This window comes from Peromyscus eremicus, unplaced genomic scaffold, assembly GCF_949786415.1.
Source record: "Peromyscus eremicus unplaced genomic scaffold, PerEre_H2_v1 PerEre#2#unplaced_72, whole genome shotgun sequence".
In the NCBI taxonomy this organism is placed as follows: Eukaryota; Metazoa; Chordata; class Mammalia; order Rodentia; family Cricetidae; genus Peromyscus; species Peromyscus eremicus.
In genome coordinates this window covers 172412-195121 of record NW_026734313.1, presented here as the reverse complement: position 1 = coordinate 195121, position 22710 = coordinate 172412, and the positions used below count along the sequence as shown (strand labels likewise).

Genomic DNA, 22710 nt, shown 5'->3' with positions numbered 1-22710 from the left:
GGGCAAGCCGGTGCTGGCAGGGGCCCCGAAGTGCAGGGCACTAACCGCAGTAGGCAGAAAGGGGTCAGACAAGCCTCGAAGAAGGTGAGGTCTGGAGCTCTCAGCCCAGGTCAGAAGTAGGGCAAGGTTAACCGGCTTGAGGTGGGCTGCAGTTGAACTAGGAAAACAGGTGGTAAGAGTCCTGGACCCTCAACAGGACAGGGAAGATCTTGAAGCCATCGAGTGCTTGAGTGTTGGGGCCAGGGTCCAAGCCCCCAAGTTGTGTGAGTCAAAGAAGTTCCCGGGCAGTAATAAGTTATGGTTTGGACCCCTAGGTCTGGGGGAGGAGGGCTGAGGGCTGGACCCCTGGGTCTGAGGGAGGAGGGCTGGAGTCAGGGACCCTGGATCTGAGGGTAGATGGATGGGGTCTGAACTCCTGAGTCTGAGGAAGGAGGTCTGACCCTTAATGTGAAGGAGGAAGGCTGGGGTCTATATTTCTAGATGTTGGGAGGGGAACTGGGGTCTGGAGCCCTGGGTCTAGGGAGGAGCCGCTGAGCTGTGAGAGTTGGACCACAAAATGATTGAGGGCTGAAGGATTGGGGACCGGTCCAAGCGACAGCTTCCGGCAGGACCCTGATGTCTCAAGCTGCGTAGAGCCCCACCCTTCCCTGGAGGCAGAGAGCACCTGTTTGCTCTTTGGAGGGAGCTGCTCATCCACTCTGGGCCCAAGTCTGTTTGCTTTGGAAACAAGATGAGGGGGTTGTCTCAATGGCTTGGTTCATCTTTCACTCTCAGGCCACCAGGTGGCAGTGGGAATGGGGGGGCATCGGACCTCTCAGTTGACCTCACCTCACACCGCTGACTGTTTTCCACTCCTCGGGGTCCTCTGACAGAATGGAAGTTAAGTCGTGATGAGAACTGGCAATCAGTGCAGGTCCAGCCCTCTTCACTCAGATCCGTGGGTCCAGACCCCAGCCCTCCTCCCTCAGACCCAGGGGTCTCGTTACCATGCTCTCCCTCCACTGGGCATAGGCTAGCGACCTCTGAGTCCTGGGTCACTTTCCTTGTCTGTCTTGCAGAAATGCCGGGCAAGCAGTCAGAGGACGGGGTGACGGAAGTGGCAGCTGTGGAAGATGGGGGTGACGAAGGCCTGGGGGGCCTCACCGTGGAGGAGCTGGAGCAGGGTCAGGAGACTGCGCTGGCCTTGGAGGACATGATGGCTCTGAGCGCCCAGACCCTGGTCCGCACTGAGGTGGAGGAGTTGTACGAGGAAGTGCGTCCCTTGGGCCAGGGCCGGTTCGGTCGTGTCCTGCTGGTTACTCACCGGCAGAAAGGTACTGGATCCTGGGCCCGGGAATGCCATAGGGTACATCTGAGCAAGATTTCAGACGAGCTAGCCAAGACTTGGGAGTCTTATGAACGTCAGTCAGGTCTTTCTAAGCTGTGTGTTTTTAGGGGGTTCCTTTAACCCAGCTCTCTCCTTTGAAGAGATGAGAAGTCCGGCATTATGGTGTATGCCTGCATAATCTCTTCACTCAGGCCGAGGCGGGGAGGTTGCTATGAATCTGAAGCTGGCCTAAGATTTACATAGTGAGTTCCAGGTTAGCCAGGCTGAGTAGCAAGATAACTGTCTCAGACAAACAAAGCCGGACATGGTGGCTGATACTTGTAACCCCGGTATCTCTGAGATAGAATCCCTGGACGTAGAGGCGGGAGGATCGGGAGTTTGAAGTCATCCTATGATATGTACAGAGTTTCAGGCCAGCCTGGGCTACATTAGAGGCTGTTTCAAAAATAGAAAGCCAGGCAGGATGGCTCAGCAGCTAAAGGCGCTTGCCACAAAGTCTGATGGCATGAGTTCAATTCCCCAGATCCTACCTACCTGGTGCAAGGAAAGAACTGATTGCCCCAGGGTGTCCTCCGACCTCCACAACCCTCCTCCCAACAAACACACAATCAACCAGTGTAAAATTAAAAAGAAAGGAGAAAAGAGAAACCTGTTTGTACTTAAAACTAACAAACAAACACAAAAACCTAATGATTTTCTATCGTACAGCCATGTCCACTTATCTGCACTTCCTGGGATGTTTGAAACCGCATGATTTGTGTTTACTATAACATCTGCCTTTCCTTTCCTCTTTCTTCTTAAACTTTTATTAACAATTTTTTTAGTTATGTGCATATGGCAGTGTGGGGGGGGGCAACTGTGCACATGAGTGCAGTGTCCTGAGAGGCCAGAGAGGCGAAAGGTACCCTGAAGCTGTAGTTACAGGTGGTTGGTTGTGAGCTGCTGGGATTTGAACTCTGGTCCTCTGGAAGAGTAACAATTATTGTTTGTTTGTTCTAACCTTTTCTTCCTTCCTTCCCTCCCTTCCTCCCCCCCCATGTCTGTCTGTCTGTCTGTCTCTATTCTCTCTCTCTCTCTCTCTCTCTCTCTCTCTCTCTCTCTCTCTCTCTCTCTCTCTCTCTCTTTCTCTCTCTTCCTTTCTTTCTTTTTGTTTTTTGAGACAGGGTTTCTCTGTGTAGCCCTGGCTGTCCTGGAACTCACTCTGTACCCCAGGCTAACCTCGAACTCACAGAGAATCTACGTGTCTCTGCCTCCCGAGTGCTGGGATTAAAAGCATATGCCACCACCACCCGGCTCATTTTTTAATTTTATGTGTATAGGTGTTTTGCCTGTATGCATGTCTGTGCACCACTTGCGTGCAGTACCCCCAGAGGCCAGAAGAGGGCATCTGATTCTCTAAAACTGAAGTTACAGATCATTATTTAGCGGCCATAAATAATGTTGGGTGCTGGGAATCAAACCTGAGTCCTCTGGAACACCCATTGTTCTCCACCCCTGAACCATCTCTCCAACTTTCCTTTTTTTCCTTCCTTCCTTCCTTCCCTCCTTCCTTCCTTCTTTCCTTCCTTCCTTCCTTCCTTCCTTCCTTCCTTCCTTCCTCCCTTCCTTTCTCTCTTTCAGACAGGGTCCTATGCTGCCCACAATGGCCTCAAACTTGCCATGTATCTGAGGCTAGCTTAGAACTCCTGATCCTCCTGCCTCTACCTCCACTGAGTGTTGGGATTACGGGAGTGCACCTCCAGGCCCAGTTTATGTCGTTTGAGGGATGGAACCAGAGGTTTCATGTATTCTGGGCATGCCATCTATCAAGTAGATGATGTCTTTAGATCATGAGTTCTCAACCCATGCATGGGTCATGACCCCTTTAGAGACAATCTTTTCAAGGGGTCACCTAAAGGATCATCAAAAAGCACAGATATTACCGGGCGGTTGTGGCGCACACCTTTAATCTCAGCACTGGGGAGGCAGAGGCAGGAGGATCTCTGTGAGTTCAAGGCCAGCCTGGTCTACAGAGTGAGTTCCAGGACAGGCACCAAAACTACACAGAGAAACCCTGTCTCGAAAAAAAAAAACAACAAAACAAAACCACAGATATTTACATTACAATTCATAACAGTAGCAAAATTACAGTTACGAAGTAGCAATGAAAATAATTTTATGGTGGAGGGGGGTCGCAGCATTAGGAAGGTTGAGAACCACTGATTTAAAGAAATAAAATGAGGCTATTTGTGTGGACACCAATACAATCTGCCTGGTATCCTTCAAAGAAGAGAGTAGGAGTCAGGACTGTGTGAGGACTCAGCTTGAAGACAGCCATCTGTAAGCCAAGACACCCTGTCTCAGAAAGGAGAGAGAGAGAGAAGCGGGTGGGCAGGGCTGAGGATGTGACTCAGTGGTATGAATGCTCGCCTGGTGTCTGCGAGGCCCTAGGTTCAATACCTGGTTCAGGACAAAACTAAAACATTTCATCAAATTTCGACATCCTGCTGGGCAAACACCTGTGATTCCAGCATTCAGGGAGCAGAGGGAAGAGTGCTCAGTGGCCTCACCCACAGGCTGCTGAGATGCCTCGGAGGGTAAAGGCATTGCCTCGGAGGTTGTTCCACCTGAGTTGGATCCCTGGAACCCACATAAAGGTGTAAGGACCAAACTGACTCCATAGAGTTGTCCTGTGGTCCTACATGCTCACCATGTCAACATTCATTGATAATATCTAACCATATCTCTCTCTCTCTCTCTCTCTCTCTCTCTCTCTCTCTCTCTCTCTCTCTGAAGGCTAGGGGCTAAAGAGATGGCTCCATAGTTAAAAAGCATTTTTTTTCCTTTTGCAGGGAAAAAAAAACCCATGTGAATCCAATTCCATAGGCTCCGATGCCTTCTGACATCTGTGGGCACCAGACATGCACATTCATACACGTAGACAGACACTTCATACACATAAAATAAAAACTGAAAACAAAGAAGGAGAGGGTGGAGAGATGTCTCTGAGACGGTTCTGCATGTAAGAATGCTTCTTGTGCTGGGGGGGCGGGGGTGCACGCCTTTAATCCCAGCACTCGAAGGCAGATCTCTGTGTTTGAGGCCAGCCTGGGCTAAAGAGCAAGTTCCACGACAGCCAGGGCTACACAGAGAAACCCTTCTTTCTTTCTTTCTTTCTTTTTTTTTCTTTCTTTCTTTCTTTCTTTCTTTCTTTCTTTCTTTCTTTCTTTCTTTCTTCCTTCCTTCCTTCCTTCCTTCCTTCCTTCCTTTCTTCCTTCCTTCCTTCCTTCCTTTCTTTTTTCTTTCCTTCTTTTTTTTTTTAAAGATTTATTTATTTATCGTGTATACAGAGTTCTGTTTGCATGTATGCCTGCAGGCCAGAAGAGGGCACCAGATCCCGTTATAGATGGTTGTGAGCCACCATGTGGTTGCTGGGGATTGAACTCAGGACCTCAGGAAGAGCAGCCAGTGCTCTTAACCTCTGAGCCATCTCTCCAGCCTGAGAAACCCTTTCTTGAAAAGAAAAAAAAAAAAAAAAAAGTACTTCTTGCCCTTCCAGAGGACTTGAGTTCAGTTCCTAGTACCAGGCAACTCACACCCACCTGTGACTCCAGTTTCAGGGAATCTAACACCTTCTTCTTTAGGCATCCCACACACACACAGCACATGCTCACACACACACATAAAATGCATGAATAAATACGAAAGACCACTCATATTTGAGGCCAGTGTGGGCAATGGAGTTCCAGGGTAGGTGAGATTACCCAGAGAGATCTTGTCTCAAAAACTAAAAAGGAAGGAAGGAAGTTAGGAAGGAACTTTATCTTTGAACACAGCCTCATTTGCCGGGTGGGGGTGGGGGATGGGATCCTAGGAATTTGTCTTCCGTTGTTTGAATTTGAGGAAATGTGATTTGGCCCATAACAGAGAGAGAGGGAAACAGAAAGAGAGATCCGTGGCGGGTCTGCTGAGAGCATGGAGACATGAACAACAGCAGGGGAACTGAGGCACTGTTGGTGAGGCCTCAACTGCTTGGTTTCATTGGACATATGAGTTACACCCCTGAGTGCCCAGCCTCACGCTAGATCAGTGTTTCTCAACCTGTGGGTCGCGACCCTCTGGGGCAAACGACCCTTTCACAGGGGTCACCTAAGACCCATCAGAAAACACAGATATGTACACGACGATTCATAACAGCATCAAAATTACAGTTATGAAGTAACGACAAAAATAGTTTTATGGTGGGGGGGGGGGTCAGCCACATGAGGAACCGTATTAGAGGGTCTCGGCATTGGGAAGGTTGAGAACCGCTGTGCGAGACGATGCCCCAGGTGTCAAGATGGAGGCGGTGCTGAGCTGTTCAGAGTACAGTGGGAAGTGAGCAGAGACCTTCAGAACACTAGGTGATGGGGGCTGTAGCTCAGGGACAGGGCACTACTCACCTCGCATGCCTGAGGCCCCACTTCAGTCCACACACACACACACACACACACACACACACACACACACACACACACGAAGCCAAGACACACTTCAGGCTGGAGTGTGTGGAGCTGAACGGTGGGTGTTTAAAGAGGCGCCGTTCATGTCATTCAGCCATACCGGAGGCTGAGGAAGTAGGACGGCCATTTCAAGGTCTATCTGAGGCTGCAGAATTCATGCGAGGCCCCTGAGAAAACTTAGTGAAAACTTGTATCAAAGCAAAAAGTAAAGAGAAGTCTGAGGCTATGGCTCAGGGCTCTAGTACTTGCCTAGACTGTACCAGTGAGAGGCCGGGGACGTGGCCCAGGGATAAGCGGTTGACCCAGAATCTATCAGTGAGCAGGGAAAGACATCATTCTTCCATAGAGCCTTTGCCTAGAATCCCCCAGTGAGGGCCGGGGGCATGGCTCAGTGGTAGAGCACTTGCCCAGCAAGCCCGAGGCCCTAGGATCAATCCTCAGCCATACAAAAAAGAGAAAGTTGGCAGCCTACCTGAATCATACAACAACACAACCCCATGGTTGTGTTAGTTTTAAGATAAGAGTAAGAAATCATAGCTGATGGCTAGAAGCTTGACACTAAAAGTTTCTGCCTTGGAGGGAGAATCTAGGAAGTTGTTTCTCCACGGACTAGGATCATGACCCCTTAATTGGACCTGTTACCCTGCACTCTGTATAGTTCCCCAGGTGCCTCAAGCATGTCTTTGTGCCAGCCATGGTGGGCCATACCTACAATCGCACCTGTGAGACAGGAAGATCAGGAGTTTAGCGTCATCCCCAGCTACAGAGGGAGCCAGAAGCCAGGCTGGAATACGTGAGAGAGACCCTACCTCAGAAAAAGAAAAAAAAAAATCCTCCCACGGTCTGCACGGGACCAACCTAGGCCCTCTACCTATGTGTGACACTTGTGTAGCTTGGTCTATTTGTGGGATTCCTAGCAGTGGGGTCAGGACTGTCCCTAATGCTTGAGCTGGCTTTCAGGAACCTATTTCTTTCTTTCTTGTTTGCTTGTTTGTTTGTTGTTGTTTTTGTTTTGGAGACAGGGTTTCTCTGTGTAGCTCTGGCTGTCCTGGAACTCGCTCTGTAGACCAGACTGGACTTGAACTCACTGAGATCCGCCTTCCTCTGCCTCCCAAGTGCGAAGATTAAAGATATGCACCACCTCTGGCCGGCTTTCAGGAACCCATTCCTCATACTGAGTTGCCTCGCCCAGTATACAAGGGGAGGAGCTTAGTCCTACCTCAAGTTGATATGCCATGCTTTGTTGACATCCATGGGAGGCCTGTCCCTTTCTGAACAGAAACAGAGAAGGGGTGGATGTGGGGAGTGGGGGTGCAGAGAGGAGGCCAGGAGAGGGAACAGGAAGAGAGGAGGAAGGGGAAACTCCCTTCGGGGTGTAAAATAAACGAATGAAATTTAATTAACTAAAAAAACCCTCCTACATGGGATTGTCATCGTGGGGAGTTAAACAGTCACTGGAGGTTCCAGGTTCAGTTTTTATTCACCCTGAGAACAGAAATGCGGAGTGGACATGGGTGGACATGGATGGACATGGGTGGACGTGGGTGGACATGGGTGCTGCATGCTACCGATAGTAGCAGCAGAGCCTGGTGCTGTTAGAGTAGCTGGTAGGGAGGCAGAGATTGGGGGACAAGGAGGCGTTTGGGAAACAGATTCCCTCCTGAAGCCTAGGAAGAGGATCAAGAGAGCTGGCCTAGTGACCCCAAACTCTTACCCACCTCTGACATCCATCCCTGTTCCATCTGCCCCCCACCTCCAGGAACACCCCTGGCACTGAAGCAGCTCCCCAAGACCTCGACTTCCCTCCGTAGCTTCCTGTATGAGTTCTGCGTGGGCCTCTCACTTGGCACGCACCCGGCCATCGTGGCAGCCTACGGCATTGGCATTGAGTCAGCCAATTCCTACAGCTTCCTGACGGAACCTGTGCTCCACGGGGACCTCATCACCTTCATCCAGCCCAAGGTGAGCAGGTCGGCCCCTGGGTATGCCTTTGTGAGCCTTACCAGGGTTTGTGGGAAGTCAAGGAAGCCCAAGAATCACGTTCACTGTGTTAGGCCACCCTGGCCCCCATCTAACCCCAATTTTTATAATTGTTGGGTCACTTTAGCGTTCCTTGACTGTGTCCTGTTGGGATTAACCAACCCTCACAAGCTCATAGTCTGCCCTGCTGGAGTTAACAGGCTTCATGGGCTCATTGGGACCCATCTGGGGGTCCGTCAGTTCGCACTAGGCCTCACAGATCTCTTCAGGTCACACCAGAGGCTCATGCTAGGCCTCAGCATACTTGCTAACTCATGGGACTTGTAGGCTCCTACTAGGCCTCGGAGGCCTCACAGGCTCAGACTCATGCTAGTCCCCCTCATCCCCCCACCAATCGGCCCCACAAATTTCATAGAACTCATAGCCTCAACGAGGCCTTGGAGCTCATATTAAGACTCCAGTGTTGCTGGAGAATTTCTCTCCAGCTCCCACCACCAAGTCCCGCCAGTCTCAGAGCCCATTTATAAAATAAACACACAGACTCTTACATTATTTAAACTGCTTGGCCATTAGCTCAGGCCTGTTATTGTCTAGCTCTTACTCTTATATTTAGCCCATTTCTATTAATCTTTACTTTGCCACATGGCTCATGGCTTACTGGTACCTTACATCTTCCTTGTCCTGATGGCGGCTGGCAGTGTCTCCCTGACTCACTTTCCACTTCCCAGAATTCTTTTCCTTGTCCCGCCTATACTTCCTGCCTAGCCAATGGCCAATCAGTGATTTATTTACTGACCAATCAGCAACACATTTGACATACAGACCATCCCACAGCACTTCCCCTTTTCTTTTCTTAAAAAGGAAGGTTTTAACTTTAACATAGTAAAATTACATATAACAAAACAATTATCAAGCAAGAATTACAGTTACAATATTAAAGAAGAGATCCTATCTATCTTATATTTGTAAGTTTAAGGTTTTATATCTAACTTATCTTTTATTATAACTAAGGAAAATTGTAAGTATCTAGTCTTTAACCATATCAAAGACCTCAGAAGGATATATTACTACCTGAGAAATGGAGAAGGATATAAGCAACTTTTAGGAGTCTTGTAGGGTAGACAGAGACAGCTGGCAGCCTGGACAGTCATTCAAAGTTCTCTTGTAAAGTTGGGGCATCTGTCTTCAGCCCACAGGCCTAGAGTCTCTTATTCACTCTTCTCTGTGTCCTGTAGAATGTCTGGCAGTTTTCTCTGCAAAGCAGGAACCTGAAGGACCATTTTGTCAAGCAAAGTTCAGTGGTCACCTTTGTATGGGTCCTGCATGTCCAGTTGATCAGACAGTCCAGGCAAGAACAGTTTCTTGCCCAAATGGCTATTTTTGTCAAGGTGAAGATAAACTCCATATGGAGTGTCTTTGATGCCCATCCTCCTCTCTGAAGTAAATCGGTGCTGTCAGGAGCAGACATGTCTCACTGTCCAAAGTCTAAACTTTTAAAACATTTTAAATGCCATATTCTGTAGGTCTTTGAAGTGTTTGAAGACTACCTATCTATCTGAAATATATCTATGTATACCTAGAGGACTTAACTAACATGGCTACAAATATTATCATAGATGACTAACTATTAATCTATTTTTTAATTATCCATTACAATTTTAAATGAGTTACATAAACATAATATCTCAAACAAGAATAGAAATATATATACAGTATAACAAAATTAAATTTAAATTTGTATCAATAAACTAAAATCTATAGCAATGTAAAACATTTTAAACAAGTTGTTACTCTTTAAAAGTAGGTTCATTAATCTACCCTTTCATCCTATCATATCTAAACTATCCCCTTTTTTGTTTTAGAAAGAGATTGTATTTATAATCAACCTGATTTAAATAAAAATATTGTTTTTTCTCTGTCCCACACCAGAGGGCTCTTCTGATTTGGGACACAAGAATCTCTTAACCATTTTTTTTTTTTTGAGCAATATGTCTGGGTTTAGAGGGGGAGTGAGCCAATTCCATCTCTAAAGCCAGCTTGGTATATTTGGGAATTTGGGCGTAGCTTCTCTTACTACTTCCTGCTGGAGGGGGGCGCTGTATCTTCTGGAGACAGAAAAAAAATTTTAGGATCATGGAGTAGTCCGTGAGGCTGTATCGTCTGAGCCAGTTAACTTGAAACCATTCTGGATGTTGAATCATCTGGGCCATGGTGTCATTGGAGACCTTTCAGGGGGTCTTGGCTGGTCAAACCTGATGTATCTTAATCTGGAACAAATCCATAGTCTCTGGCTTTCTGTGGAAACAAGAGCAGAGACTCTTTTCCAAAGCAACATATCCTTATATCCAAATTTTGAAGTCAAGGTACCTTTAAAATATACATTTTGGCATAACTCAACAGCTTTTACAATCAAATGTTTTTCTGCAGTTACGAATATCAAAGAGAACATAATCCAGATTCTCTGTGTGGTAGCCATCTTTTCGTGGCTTATTTTTTTATATTAGCTTGAGCCTATTGCTTTTAAACTGCAGCCTTCTAAGCCTGAAACGGCGCAGTGGCTGCTGGCTCCGCCCACTTCAGCTTCCCAACATGGCGGCGGTCCGCTTTCTGCCAGCTCTGGGAGCCATAACTCTCAGAAATAGTGGGTCTACACTTTTACCAAAGTAGCGTGTAGCCCAGAAACCTCTTTTTTTTTTGTTTTGTACTAGCAAAGGCTAAATTCACCACACAGTTTAATGTGTTACTTGCAGAGGCCTCATTCCCACCATACTGCAGGTCGAGAGCGCACGCTAGGAACCCGCCAGTAGCTCAAACCGGCAGCTGCCGCTTATTTGAGAGAGACAATTAGGAAGCTGTTTTTAGGTCCGTTTTAGAATCTTTTTTCTAAGTTTTTAGGTGGAAACTCTTGCCACCATGTTGGACGCCATTTGTTGCTGGAGAATTTCTCTCCAGCTCCCACCACCAAGTCCCGCCAGTCTCAGAGCCCACTTATAAAATAAACACACAGACTCTTACATTATTTAAACTGCTTGGCCATTAGCTCAGGCCTGTTATTGTCTAGCTCTTACTCTTATATTTAGCCCATTTCTATTAATCTTTACTTTGCCACATGGCTCATGGCTTACTGGTACCTTACATCTTCCTTGTCCTGATGGCGGCTGGCAGTGTCTCCCTGACTCACTTTCCACTTCCCAGAATTCTTTTCCTTGTCCCGCCTATACTTCCTGCCTAGCCAATGGCCAATCAGTGATTTATTTACTGACCAATCAGCAACACATTTGACATACAGACCATCCCACAGCACTCCAGCTCACACTAGGTCTCATAGGACTCCTAAGACCCACAGGTTCAGGTAGGCCTTACCAGCTCACAGTAGACCTGACAGCCTTGCACTGGGCCTCTGAGACCTCACAGGTTCACAGGTCTGATAGGCTCAGCTGGGCCTCCTAGGCCTTACAGGCTCACACTGGACCTCGTAGGTATCACAGGTTCACAGCCCTTAGAGACACATGCCATGCTTCACACTAACAAGATCACACCGGGCCTCACAGGTCTCTCATAGCTCACAGGCCTCACTGGCATGACCTATGAGCCTTCTCAGCTTTTCCAGGAGCTGCGCCTCAGGTTGAAAAGAAGGCCTACCTCTTCAGCTTCCCTCAGCAGCTAGGGGAGCAGGGGACCGTCATTATCTTTCATCCCCGCAGGTGGGTCTTCCCCAGCCCGCAGTCCAGCGCTGTGCCGCCCAGCTGGCCTCAGCTTTGGAGCATATCCACTCCCATGGCCTGGTGTACCGGGACTTGAAGCCAGAGAATGTGCTGGTGTGTGACCCAGACTGCCATCGCATCAAGCTGACGGACTTCGGCCACACCCGGCCCAGAGGGACCCTGCTCCGACTCACTGGGCCACCGATCCCCTACACGGCCCCTGAGCTGTGTGCCCCACCACCCTTCCCCGAGGGACTACCCATCCAACCTGCCCTGGATGCCTGGGCTCTGGGAGTCCTGGTCTTCTGCCTCCTTACCGGCTACTTCCCCTGGGACCAGCCCCTGGTGGAGGCTGACCCTTTCTTCGAGGACTTCCTTATCTGGCAGGCCTCCGGCCAGCCCCAAGACCGGCCACAGCCCTGGTATGGCCTATCCCCTGCGGCAGACACTCTCCTGTGGGGGCTGCTAGACCCTCACCCCAGGAAGAGGAACCCTGTGAGCTCCATCAAGGGCTTCCTAGGCCAACCCTGGAAGCAGAGGGAGGGGGAGGCTGAGGAACTGGCAAAGGAGCTGAGGGAAGATGGGTAGTTAGGAGACCACGGGCTGTAAAGGGGGAGCACCCTCATGCCGAGACCTGCTTAGCCCGCGCTGCCTGGCTGCAGCCTCCTCTCCGTTTCCAATCTCTCCGCTGCCTGTCCTGTGTGTAGTCTGCATCCCTCCTTTATGCTCTGTGCGTGCGTGCGTGCGTGCGTGCGTGCATACACATGTGTGACTTTAGGGAGCCAGTTCTCTCCTTCCACCTTGGGGCCCAGCGATGGAACTGAATTCTTTATCAGTCTTCAAGCACCTTTACCTACTGAAGCCGTCTGGCTGTCTCTGGTCTTGAACTCTGGATCCTCCTGCCCCAGAATCCTGAGTCCTGGGGATAACAGGCATGCACCGTGTTCAGCTCTCCCGCATAGCTGTGCACCGTCCCGCCCACCTCAGGTAGCGCCCCCCCCCACCCCCCCACCCCCACAAGCCCCAGGTAAGACAGCCACCTGCCCTGGACTTCACAATCCTCGGCCCCTCCTCTACTGTGTGTTCCTTTTATTTACTTATTTGGTGTGCGCTGGACCCCTTTTAACTGTGCGCCCTCCCAGAGGGTGGGGTCTTGGCTCCCGGAGGACTGACCCTGCATCCCCAGAGCAGCGCCGGGCCTACAGCAAGCAGTCAAATCAGTAGACACATCTGATCACCAGGGCTCCCCACTGGGGGCCTTCCCCACTCTTCACCACTGTCTTCCTGGATTCGTCACCCCGTCTTCTCTCATGGGGCTTCACAGCACTCCGATCTGCTCCAGCTTTTTCTCCCACCCACCTGCATGCCGGGACATCCTCCCCCCCACCCCACCCCCCCGCGGCCGCGGCCGCCGCCACCATCTGAGATACTTTATGTACTCTTGCCTCAGCTGCCCTCTGCAAATAAAGTCCCCCTGGCAACTGGATCTTGTGCTGTGCCTCTGTCCATTTAGGGAAGAGATGAGTGTTCTTGGGCAATGGGTGAGACAGAGACAGAGAGGTCGTAGGGCCAAGTGGTGCTTGGGTAAGGACTCCCGTTGGGTCACTCTTCCATGGAGCCTGTGACGGCAGGTGTCTAAATAGTGTCCGGGTAGCTATTTAGTTTTTAATTTTAAGAAAGAATTCATCATTACATGCTCACACCACAGCATGCCTGTAGAGATCGGGGGACACTTTGCAGAAGTGGGTTCTGTCATGGTGACAGGCGTTAGTGGCCGGCCCCTTCACCTCCTGAGCCATCTCACCTGCCCAGTTTTTGAATGTTTGTTTTGTTTTAGTTTTTATAATGCAGTTTCGCTATGTAGCCCTGGTAGTCCTGGAACTCACTCTGTAGATCAGGCTAGCCTCAAATGCACAGAGATCCACCTGCCTCTGCCTCCTAAATGCTGGGATTAAAGGCGTGCTCCACCACCACTGGGTTTTTTGTTTGTTTGTTTTGTTTTTAACATGGTCATACATAGGCCAAGCTGCCCTAGAACTCACCATGCAGCTGAGGATGACCTTGAACTCCTGATCCTCTTGTTCCTACCTCCTGAGAGATGGAATTACAGGCTTGCACCACTGTGCTGAGTGTATACAATGCTAGGAATCCAACCTGGGGCTTTATGTGTGCTAAACACACACTCCACCAGCTGAGCCTCATCCCCAGTCCCGTGAGCCATTTATTTCTAAGAATCCTCTCTGTTCTACCCAATCAAAGTCTGTGCAGTAACAATGTCATGAAAAACACAGTCCTGCCTGGGGAGGTGACGCAGTTGGTAAAGTGCTGGCTATGAAAGCGTGGGGACCTGAGTTCACACCGTTCCTAAGAGTATCGTTTAAAAAAAAAAAATCACTGCCGCGAGGAGGGAGAGGCGACGGGCAGACGTCTGTGGTTCGCTGGCCATCCAACTTTGCGTGTGCATGCTTGTGTAAGACAGCATGGTAAGGTAGGTCCCACAGGAGCCCTAGCCAGTCCCCAGCCTTCGTCCGTCTGGTCCCCCCACTCCTTCTCACCCCCACACACACCCTAGCCCCTTGCTGGCAGCTACCCCTGTTTGCAAACACGCTCTCTTCCTCTCCGTGCCCTGCTTGGCTGCAGGCCCAGAGCAAGGCTACAACTCAGGGACGGATCGAGTGTCTCTGGCTCCCTAGGCCCCCTGCACACACCCAAGTGCTCCTGCTGTGGCTACGAGGTGCCGCCTGGTAGGGGGCTGGCAGAGCGTGTGTGCCTGTGTGTGACATGACCCCAAGGACCCTTGGGCTCTGGGTTCCAGCCAAAGCAGTAGGGATGGCAGTGGCCATCCTGGGCAGCCAGTGGGGTGCCTCGGAGTAAAGGATCTTTAGAAAGAACCGATGGGGACGGCAAAGGGGGTGAGCTGCGTCAAGACCTCCTGCCACCTCCTCCGTGGATCTAAAATAGCCTAGCAATTAGGCCAAGAATGTGTCCCATAAAAGCGGGAGGCGCCTGGGATGAGGGTGTGAGGGTAACGGGACTGGAGAAGGGCGGGGGGGGGGGGGGGGCACAGGGGGTGCCTGTGGGCGTGTTAATTGGTGGTGGCAGCTGAGGATTAGCTGGAAGGTGATAATGACAAGCATGGACCTCAGCAACAGGGGATGACAGGAAGGGTCCAAGGGTCAGGACAACACTAACAATGCTAACTGCACCATTTCACACCAAGGACACAGGCTCGCACACTCTCCCTGCTCTCTGACCAACATGCCGAAGGGGTCCCTGGGACTTTCCCGACTTCCCTTTGGGGGCTGTGGTGTGGCACAGCAGTCACACACTGGTCAGAGTTCACACACACACCTGTTGAGCTGCAGGGGTGTGAGAGAAGGGCGTGAAAAAGTGTGAGAGTGTGTGTGCAACCACAGCCGTGTGTGTGTGTGTGTATGTGTGTGTGTTTAGTGTGTGCAGCCACAGCCACAAGAGTGTGGATGAAAGTGAGAATGTGTGTGCATGTGAATGAGCACATAAGAATGTCGTGAGTGTGTGTGCGAGGTGTGACGCAGTGAGTGCAAGAGCAAAAGTGATCGCAGGAGTGTGGATGCATGAGTATGCAAGGTAGATGTAAACATGGGAGTGTGCATGTATGCAGAAGTTACTGTGTGTGAGTGTGAAGGTTAAGTCTGGGGATGTGAATGTGGGTGTGACTATGAGCTTGGGCTTGTGTGTACAGGAGTCAGCATCACGAAATTAGGTGGGTGTGATATGAAATGCATGCATGAGATGTGAACAAGTGTGGATATGGGTGCTTGTGAGCATGAGCATGTGGACATGAGTGGACATGAGTGAGTGTAGAGGTGCTAGGACTAGTGTGTCACAAATGTGGCTATGTGAGTGTGCAAGGGTGCAGATGAACACACAAGTGTGAATTGAATGAGCATGTGGGTGACTGTGATTATGAGGTGTGGGGTGTAAGATTGAGTGTACATGTGGACATGATAGTGTTTGTGCATGTGGAAGTGAACATGAGTGTGTGGAAGTGAGTGTGAACACAAACCATGTGGGCAGGTATGAATGTGAGTGTACACAAGTGTAGGAGCAGGAGTGAATGTGAGTACATGGGAGGCTGTTGAAGTGTGAGTGGACATGTGTGGGTGTGGAAGTGATTGCTAGGGCTAATGTGATCATCAGTGTGATTGTGTGTAAAGGTGGGTGTGAACATGAGTGTGCATATGTACAAGAGTGAACTGGGTGGTGTGAACGAAAATAAATGCAAATATGAAGTGTGGGTGGGAATGAAAAGACTGTTCATGTGTGCAGGAGTGTGGACCTGAGTGTGAGAGTGCACAAGAGTATGTGATGTGTGTTTGTGTAAGAATGTTCACTGTGTGCAGGAGCCGGAATATGTGTGAACATGAAGCATGTGTGTGAGGGTAAGGGCAGGTGTGAACATGAGGTTGACTGTGTGTGCAAGAGTGAACACAGGTGTGTAAAAGTGTGAATAAAAGTATAGATGTGTGTGGGTGTAAGCATGGGCATATAATGTAAGTGTGTGGGTGTGGAGGTGAGTGCTAGGGTTAGTGTGATCATGAGTATGATCTTGTGTTCAAAGAAGGGTGTGAACATGAGTGTGCGCATGAGCAGGTGTGTGAATATGAAATGTGGGGTAGACAATGAAGATGTGTGCTTGTATGTGTGTGAGTGTAAATGAGCATGGACATGAGTATGTTGCATAAATGTGTTCATGCAAGAGTTCATGCTGTGTGTGCAGGATCACAAATGTGTGTGTGAACATGAGGTGTGAGGCTGTGGGGTTAGGTATGAATGCGAGTGTGCAGGTGTGTCCACAGGTGTCAACATGAGTGCAGGTACACGGGAGTGAGTGTGAGCTTGAGTGTGTGAGAGTTTATGAGTGTGGGCACAAATGTGTGGTTACATATAACATGCTAGTGTGGTATGTATAAGAGTTACGAATGTGAGGAGCAGTTGAGCGAGCCAACAGGAGCGTGGGTGTGCAAGGGTGTGTGAAGATGGGGATGAGTGGGTGGGAGAGAGCTCAGGTGGGGGGGGGATGGGAGGAAGTGTGAGGTGCAGATGAATACGGTTGTGTCTCTGAGTTATGGCACCTGATCGGTAAAGACCGAAAGCCAAGCAAGGAACACTGCAGACCCGTGAGCACAGCCACTTCCGTTAGTGACAGGCGAGGGCGTGACAAGCGGCCCCTCACACACGTGAGCAGGCTTTTCACCATCATCGGGGCCAGTGAGAGGGATCAGTGAGGAAAGGCGCTTGCCGCCAAGCCAGATGGCTGAGATCCATCCCGGGTCCCACATGGTGGAAGGAGAGAACAGATTCCTGCAAGTTGTGCTCTGACATCTACACGTGCGTGCGTGGCGTGTGTGTCCCCTCCCCCACATGCACACACATCATAGATGTAACTTCCACGATGAGCTCCACCAGGCCCAGCATTTCCACTCCTAGATTTACACCCAGGACGGGACACAGGGCCACACAGAGTACGGACAGACGGCTCAGCCAGCGTGAGTCCTGAGTTCAGGGACCCAGTACTCACACGAACAGCGTGTGCAGCCTGAGTGTGCTTGCAATTCCAGGGCTAGGCAGGTGTGGACAGGGAGACCCCCTAGCCGGGCACGAGGCCTGAGCGTTCAGCCCTCAGTTGGACATCTAAATCACCCAACACCCAGGCAGCATGAAGAAGAAAAGAATGTAAGAGCCGGAGGGTGGGGAGCAGCGCTGTGAACCGCAGCCCTCCAGATGTGCCGTGGCCGCTGCACACTGCAGCTGTGGTTATCTGCACAAGGTTAGGCCCAGCGACGCTCTGATGGATGGGGGAGAGGCTCATGGGCCCCGCCCCACTCCTCTCTGAGTGACCAGTGGTAGTTAATTCTGGAGGGGAGGGAGGTGGAGTATTTTCTTCAGTAGCTTAGTGACTGATAACTGCCCACGCTCAGTGGGGAAACAAAAAATAAACATGAAAGAAAGAAAATTAGCTGGGAAGAAAGGGTCCAACAGGAGGAGAGGGGCATGAGAGAGAGATGGGATGAAAATGACCAAAATTCATTATAGACATGAATGAAGTTGTCAGGGTTTTGTTTTCTCTGTGTATCCCTGGGTGTCCTGGAACTCCATCTACAGACCAGGCTGGACTTGAACTCACAGAGATTCACCTGCCTCTGCCTCTCGAGTGCTGGGATTAAAGGCATGTGCCACCACTGCCGGCAATACTTTTATAAATTTTTTTTGATATAGAGTGTTTTGTCTGCACATATGCCTGCACGCCAGAAGAGGGCATCAGATCATATTATACGATGGTTGTGAGCCACCATGTGGTTGCTGGGAATTGAATTCGGGACCTCTGGAAGAGCAGCCAGTGTTCTTAACCACAGAGATATCTCTCCAACTCAGGTGTTTTGTTTTTTTTTAAAGATACTTGCTGCCAAGCCTGACAACTTTATAATTTATTTTTATTTTTATGTACATTGATGTTTTGCCTGCATGTGTTTCTTTTTTTTTTTTTTTTTTTTTGGTTTTTCGAGACAGGGTTTCTCTGTGTAGCTTTGCGCCTTTTCCTGGAACTCACTTGGTAGCCCAGGCTGGCCTCGAACTCACAGAGATTCGCCTGCCTCTGCCTCCCGAGTACTGGGATTAAAGGCGTGCGCCACCACCGCCCGGCACTGCATGTGTTTCTTATGTGGGTATTGGATCCCCTGGAACAGGAGTTATAGACAGGTGTGAGCTGCCATGTGGGTACTGGGAATTGAACCCAAGTCCTCTGGAAGAGCAACCAGAGCTCTTAACCACTGAGTCATCGCGCCAGCCTTGTTTTGTTTTAAAGTGGAAAACAACTGCAGAAGACATCTGACATAGACGCCTGGCTTCCGCACATACACACATGTGCTCATACACATGCTCACACACACAAAGGCTGCACACACGTATACACAGCAACGTTACCCAGAGAGTGGAGACAATGCAGACATCAGACGAACCAATGCATGAACACAATGTGACTCACCTGTGTGTGAGATACTATCAGGTCACGATAAAAGAACGAGTCGGGCTGGAGAGATGGCTCAGTGGTTAAGAGCACTGACTGTTCTTCCAGAGGTCCTGAGTTCAACTCCCAGCAACCACATGGTGGCTCTCAACCATCTCTGGCGCTTATAATAAATAGCTAAATCTTAAAAAAAAAAAAAAAGAGCGAGTCGGGCACACGTCCTGGGTGTCACAGAGGCACCTTGAGCCATCAATGCTAAGTCAAAGAAGTCATCACAGAGGACCACAGATGGCAGCTGCATTCACAGGAAATATGTGGAACAGACCACCCACAGTCGTAACGGAGCTGGTGGGGCAGGAACTAAGGTGCAGGGGTGGCAGTGACTGCTGAGGGCCATGGATTTCCATTTCAAGGGCAGGGCATGCTCTTAGGTTAGATTTCGATGAGCATTGCTCACAGCCAGGGAGCTGGAAAGGTGGCTCAGCAGTTAAGAGCACTCGCTGATCCTGCAGAGGACCAGGGTTCAGTTCCCCGCGCGCACACACACACACACACACACACGGCAGCTCACAACCACCCATAACTCCTGTTCCAGGGGATGGGATGTCTTATGGCCTCTGTGGGCATCAGACACACCCATAGACATACATGCAGGCAAAACACCCATATACTAGGCGGGCATGCAGGTCTCTGTGAGTTCGAGGCCAGGTTTCTCTCTTTTTTCTTTTTCTGTTTTTTTCTCTTTCTTTTCTTCCTTCCTTCCTTTTTTCCTTCCTTTCTTTTTTTTAGACAAAGTCTCACTATGTAGCCCTAGCTGGCCTCAAACTCACAGAGATCCACCTGCCTCTGCCTCCTAAGTATTGAGATTAAAGGTGTGTGCCACCCCACCCCCACCCCTAGCTTTCTTTTTAATAGCAACTGTCCACTACCTATGCCTCTCACAGGAAAGAAGGTCAAAATTCACAGCCTAGTGCCTGTGCAGAGAGACAAAAGGCCCAGTGTTCTTCTCACAGGTAAGTTTTTGTTGTTTGTCTGTCTGTCTGAGTCAGTCTCGTCTAAGCCAGGCCGACTTCAGACTTCCTATGTAGCCAAGGATGACCTTCAACTCTTAATCCTCCTGCCTCCATCTCCTTAGTGCCGAGGTTACAGGCACACACCACTACACCCACTTTAGGCAGCGCGGGGGATTGAACCCAGGGCCTTGTGCATGCCAGGCAAGCACTCTACCAACTGAGCTGCAGCCTCAGCCCCGAGTAACGAATTATAACTAGATGTGCTGAGACATAGGCTATGATTTGACAGGTCTTGGAGGTTTGTTCCTGAGCAACTTCCAGAGAGCCGAATGCTGGGTGCTCCTTGCCACGCTTTAGGGTGTAAGCGATGTGAGGATGTGGTGTTACAGTACAGGTCTAAGTTTTCTCTATCAACCATCATAGTCCAGGTGGATAATGACAGATCCTCATTTGCTTGATGTGTGTGTGTGTAAGGTGTGTGTGTGGGGGAGGTGGTATGGGGGTGTGTGGGGGTGCAGGTCTAATGGAGTTTGAGTTTGGAGTTTATCTGTACCCACCGAGCTTGCTCATCTTATGCAGCTACTGTTCTGGGTTGCCGCACGCTGGCAAGCAGACACGGAGCTCAGCTGTCCCCGCGGAGGTGTCGAGAGTCAGGGCCAGCAGCGGGTGGGGCTGGCTACCCATCCTGGCTGTGGGCCCTGGGGCCAGATGTTTGGGCTTAGCTGCCCGGCCAAACAGGGATAGAATGACTGAGTAATTAGGTACCCGCTTGTTTGGGGCTGGCCGAAGGTAACGGGGGTGGAGAGACCTCGGGCTAGAACACCCATCACACACCCACACACCTCTGGTTTGCAGAGGATCCAAAGGCTGCACCTCAGGCTGGGCCCTCCGGCACTTTTGGAGAGATGACTCATAGTTGGGGTCCACCTGATCCCACCCAGGGATAGAGACCACGGTTTCTTCCAAGCTGGGGTACCGCTCTATGACACCCCAACGAGCCAGGACAGGAAGGAGAAGGCAGCAGAAGCCCTACCCTCCTGAGGTTAGCTCTCAGTAGCTATTTAAGTCTCTGGCTTAATGAGATCTGGGGACCAGAGAGTTTCCTGCATGTGCCTTTGCCTGGTGGCGGGATCAGAGTGTCCGTCTATCAAGACCCCCGACATATCCTCCTCCTTGCCCAAACCAGTAACTGGACCCTGCTGGCCTTTGCAGGAGTGCAGGGGCGCCAGGCTCCATCACCTTCCGTGACCTCTGAGCCGTGATCTGGGAAGAGGAGGAGGCACCGTTTTCCCCGCCAGGATTGCAGGGGTCAGAAACTGGAGTGCGGGGGGTGGATGGGGCGGGGTGAGGTGGTGTCTTCCAAGCTCGCCCTCGGTTTACAGACCAGTAAGGAGAGGTTCAGACATAGGAAGGGACCTGCTCGGGTCACTAAGACAGGGGAAGCCATGAACGTCCTCATCTGGAACCCAGGACAAGGTCAAAGCAGGGGCATGTCCATCGTTCTTCCGGGGTTGGGTCCCAGCTCTACCGTGTGCATTTGGTGATGAGCTAGACTGCTCTGAATCCTTTCTGTGACGCAGATCAAGGTTCCTCCCTTGCAGGACTGTAGTGTCGATGGCAGGGCATTTATCTAGAGTCCAAGCTCCGAGAGGCAGTACATGCCTATAATCCCAGGACTCAGGAGGTAGAGGGAGAGGGGATCAGGAGTTCAAAATTCAACTATAGAGTTTGAAGCCAGTCTGGACTACATGACTCTCTGTCTCTGTCTCTATCTCTGTGTCTGTCTCTGTCTCTCTCTCTGTCTCTCTGTCTCTCTCTCACACACACACAAACACAAACACACACACACTGTTAGGCACAGAGAGGCATAGTTAGATATGTCTGAGATCACTTTTCCATTAATCCATTAACTTTACAGCGAACATTTGTGGAGGTTAGAGGACAACTTATGGTAATTGGTTCTCTCCTTCTGTTATTTAGGTTCCAGGGATCAAACTCGGATCATCGAGGCTTACATAGCAAATGCCATCTCACTAGCTCTGGGCTTGCTCTTGGTAAAAAGGCATCCATCACATACCATCTCGGCCCATACAGGAACTAAGTCATTGGTAATCCTCACCCCTTGATGTGGTTAATACTCCCATTTTACAGATGAGAAAGCTGAGGCTGTGAGAAAGGAACAAAACCCCAGAGGTATACGGGCTGCCCATAGCCAAGCCTGGACTCAAGTCCAGGTGATCTGATGCGGCCACGTAATACTATCTTAAGAGCAAGGTCCCTGAGCTGGGAATGAAATTCAGTTGGTAGAATGTTTGCCCAGCATGCATGAAACCCTAGGTTCAGTGGTGCACAGAACCAGGCGTGGTATTGCACATCTGTAATCCCAGCACCCTGGAGGTACAGGCAAGAGGGTCAGGAGCTCAAGGGCATTCACGACACACTGAACAAGAGGTCAGATTGGGCTACCCACATGAAACCTTCTCTCAGGAGGGTCTGGAGTAGACAGGCTTGGGTTGCCATGGACTGGGGCACAAAATGGGATAGCAGGACAGTCACTGATTTCTTATGCACTGAGCCTAAGCACCCTCAGAAACACAATGTCACCATCCAGTCATCTCCACATGCCCATGAGGCATGCACTATTATTATCTCCATTTATAGGTGGGGAACCGAGACTAAGAGGCCCGGGAGCTGGCTCAGGACTACCCCTAGCAAGGGCTCCTCCCCGGCATCCAGGCTGAGAGTGCATCTCCTCATCTGCTGAGCTGTGGTAACAGTACCCTCCCCAGCCAGTGTTAACGGAGATGGAATGACAGCCGGCTGTGGAAACCAGTTCTCAACCCCATCGGCTTGCCTTTCACAGGGGTTGCCTGAGACCATCCCGCACATCAGACATTTGCATTACCGTTCACAACCGTAGCAAAATTACAGCTATAAGGTAGAAAGGAAAATACTGTTATGGTTAGGGGTCACCACAACATGAGGAACTGTATTCAAGGGAGGTTGAAAACCGCGGCAAACGGTGTGACACAGACGCACTGGTAAGTGCCAGTCCCTGTGACGGCAATGCTACCCTGCCCATTGGGACTTACGGGCCATGTGCTCTGTTCTTAAAGCTGGACACACCACGGCTAAGACAACTTCCTGCCTGCACGGATTCGTCACTGTCAGGACTCACCATGATCACCACGAGCACGAT

At 50.2% G+C, this 22710-nt stretch overlaps 1 protein-coding gene and 1 long non-coding RNA gene across 3 annotated transcripts; both read left to right on the top strand.

Annotated features, from left to right (window-relative positions):
• Positions 1 to 12496, top strand: Sbk2 (SH3 domain binding kinase family member 2). Of its 2 annotated transcripts, none has more exons than XM_059252559.1 (4): positions 1 to 84; positions 1059 to 1313; positions 7568 to 7770; positions 11493 to 12496. In XM_059252559.1, the coding sequence occupies exons 2-4, from the start codon at positions 1061 to 1063 to the stop codon at positions 12078 to 12080; spliced, it is 1044 nt and encodes a 347-aa protein (XP_059108542.1). In that variant the 5' UTR covers positions 1 to 84; positions 1059 to 1060; the 3' UTR covers positions 12081 to 12496. The 2 variants fall into 2 exon arrangements, with proteins under 2 accessions (XP_059108542.1, XP_059108541.1); XM_059252558.1 differs by having other exon boundaries at positions 22 to 263.
• Positions 12497 to 19440: 6944 nt separating this feature from the next.
• Positions 19441 to 21976, top strand: LOC131901348 (uncharacterized). Its single transcript, XR_009376509.1, has 3 exons — positions 19441 to 19511; positions 20724 to 20819; positions 21492 to 21976. It is a non-coding gene; the product is annotated as an uncharacterized LOC131901348 (long non-coding RNA).
• The last annotated feature ends 734 nt before the right edge of the window (positions 21977 to 22710 follow it).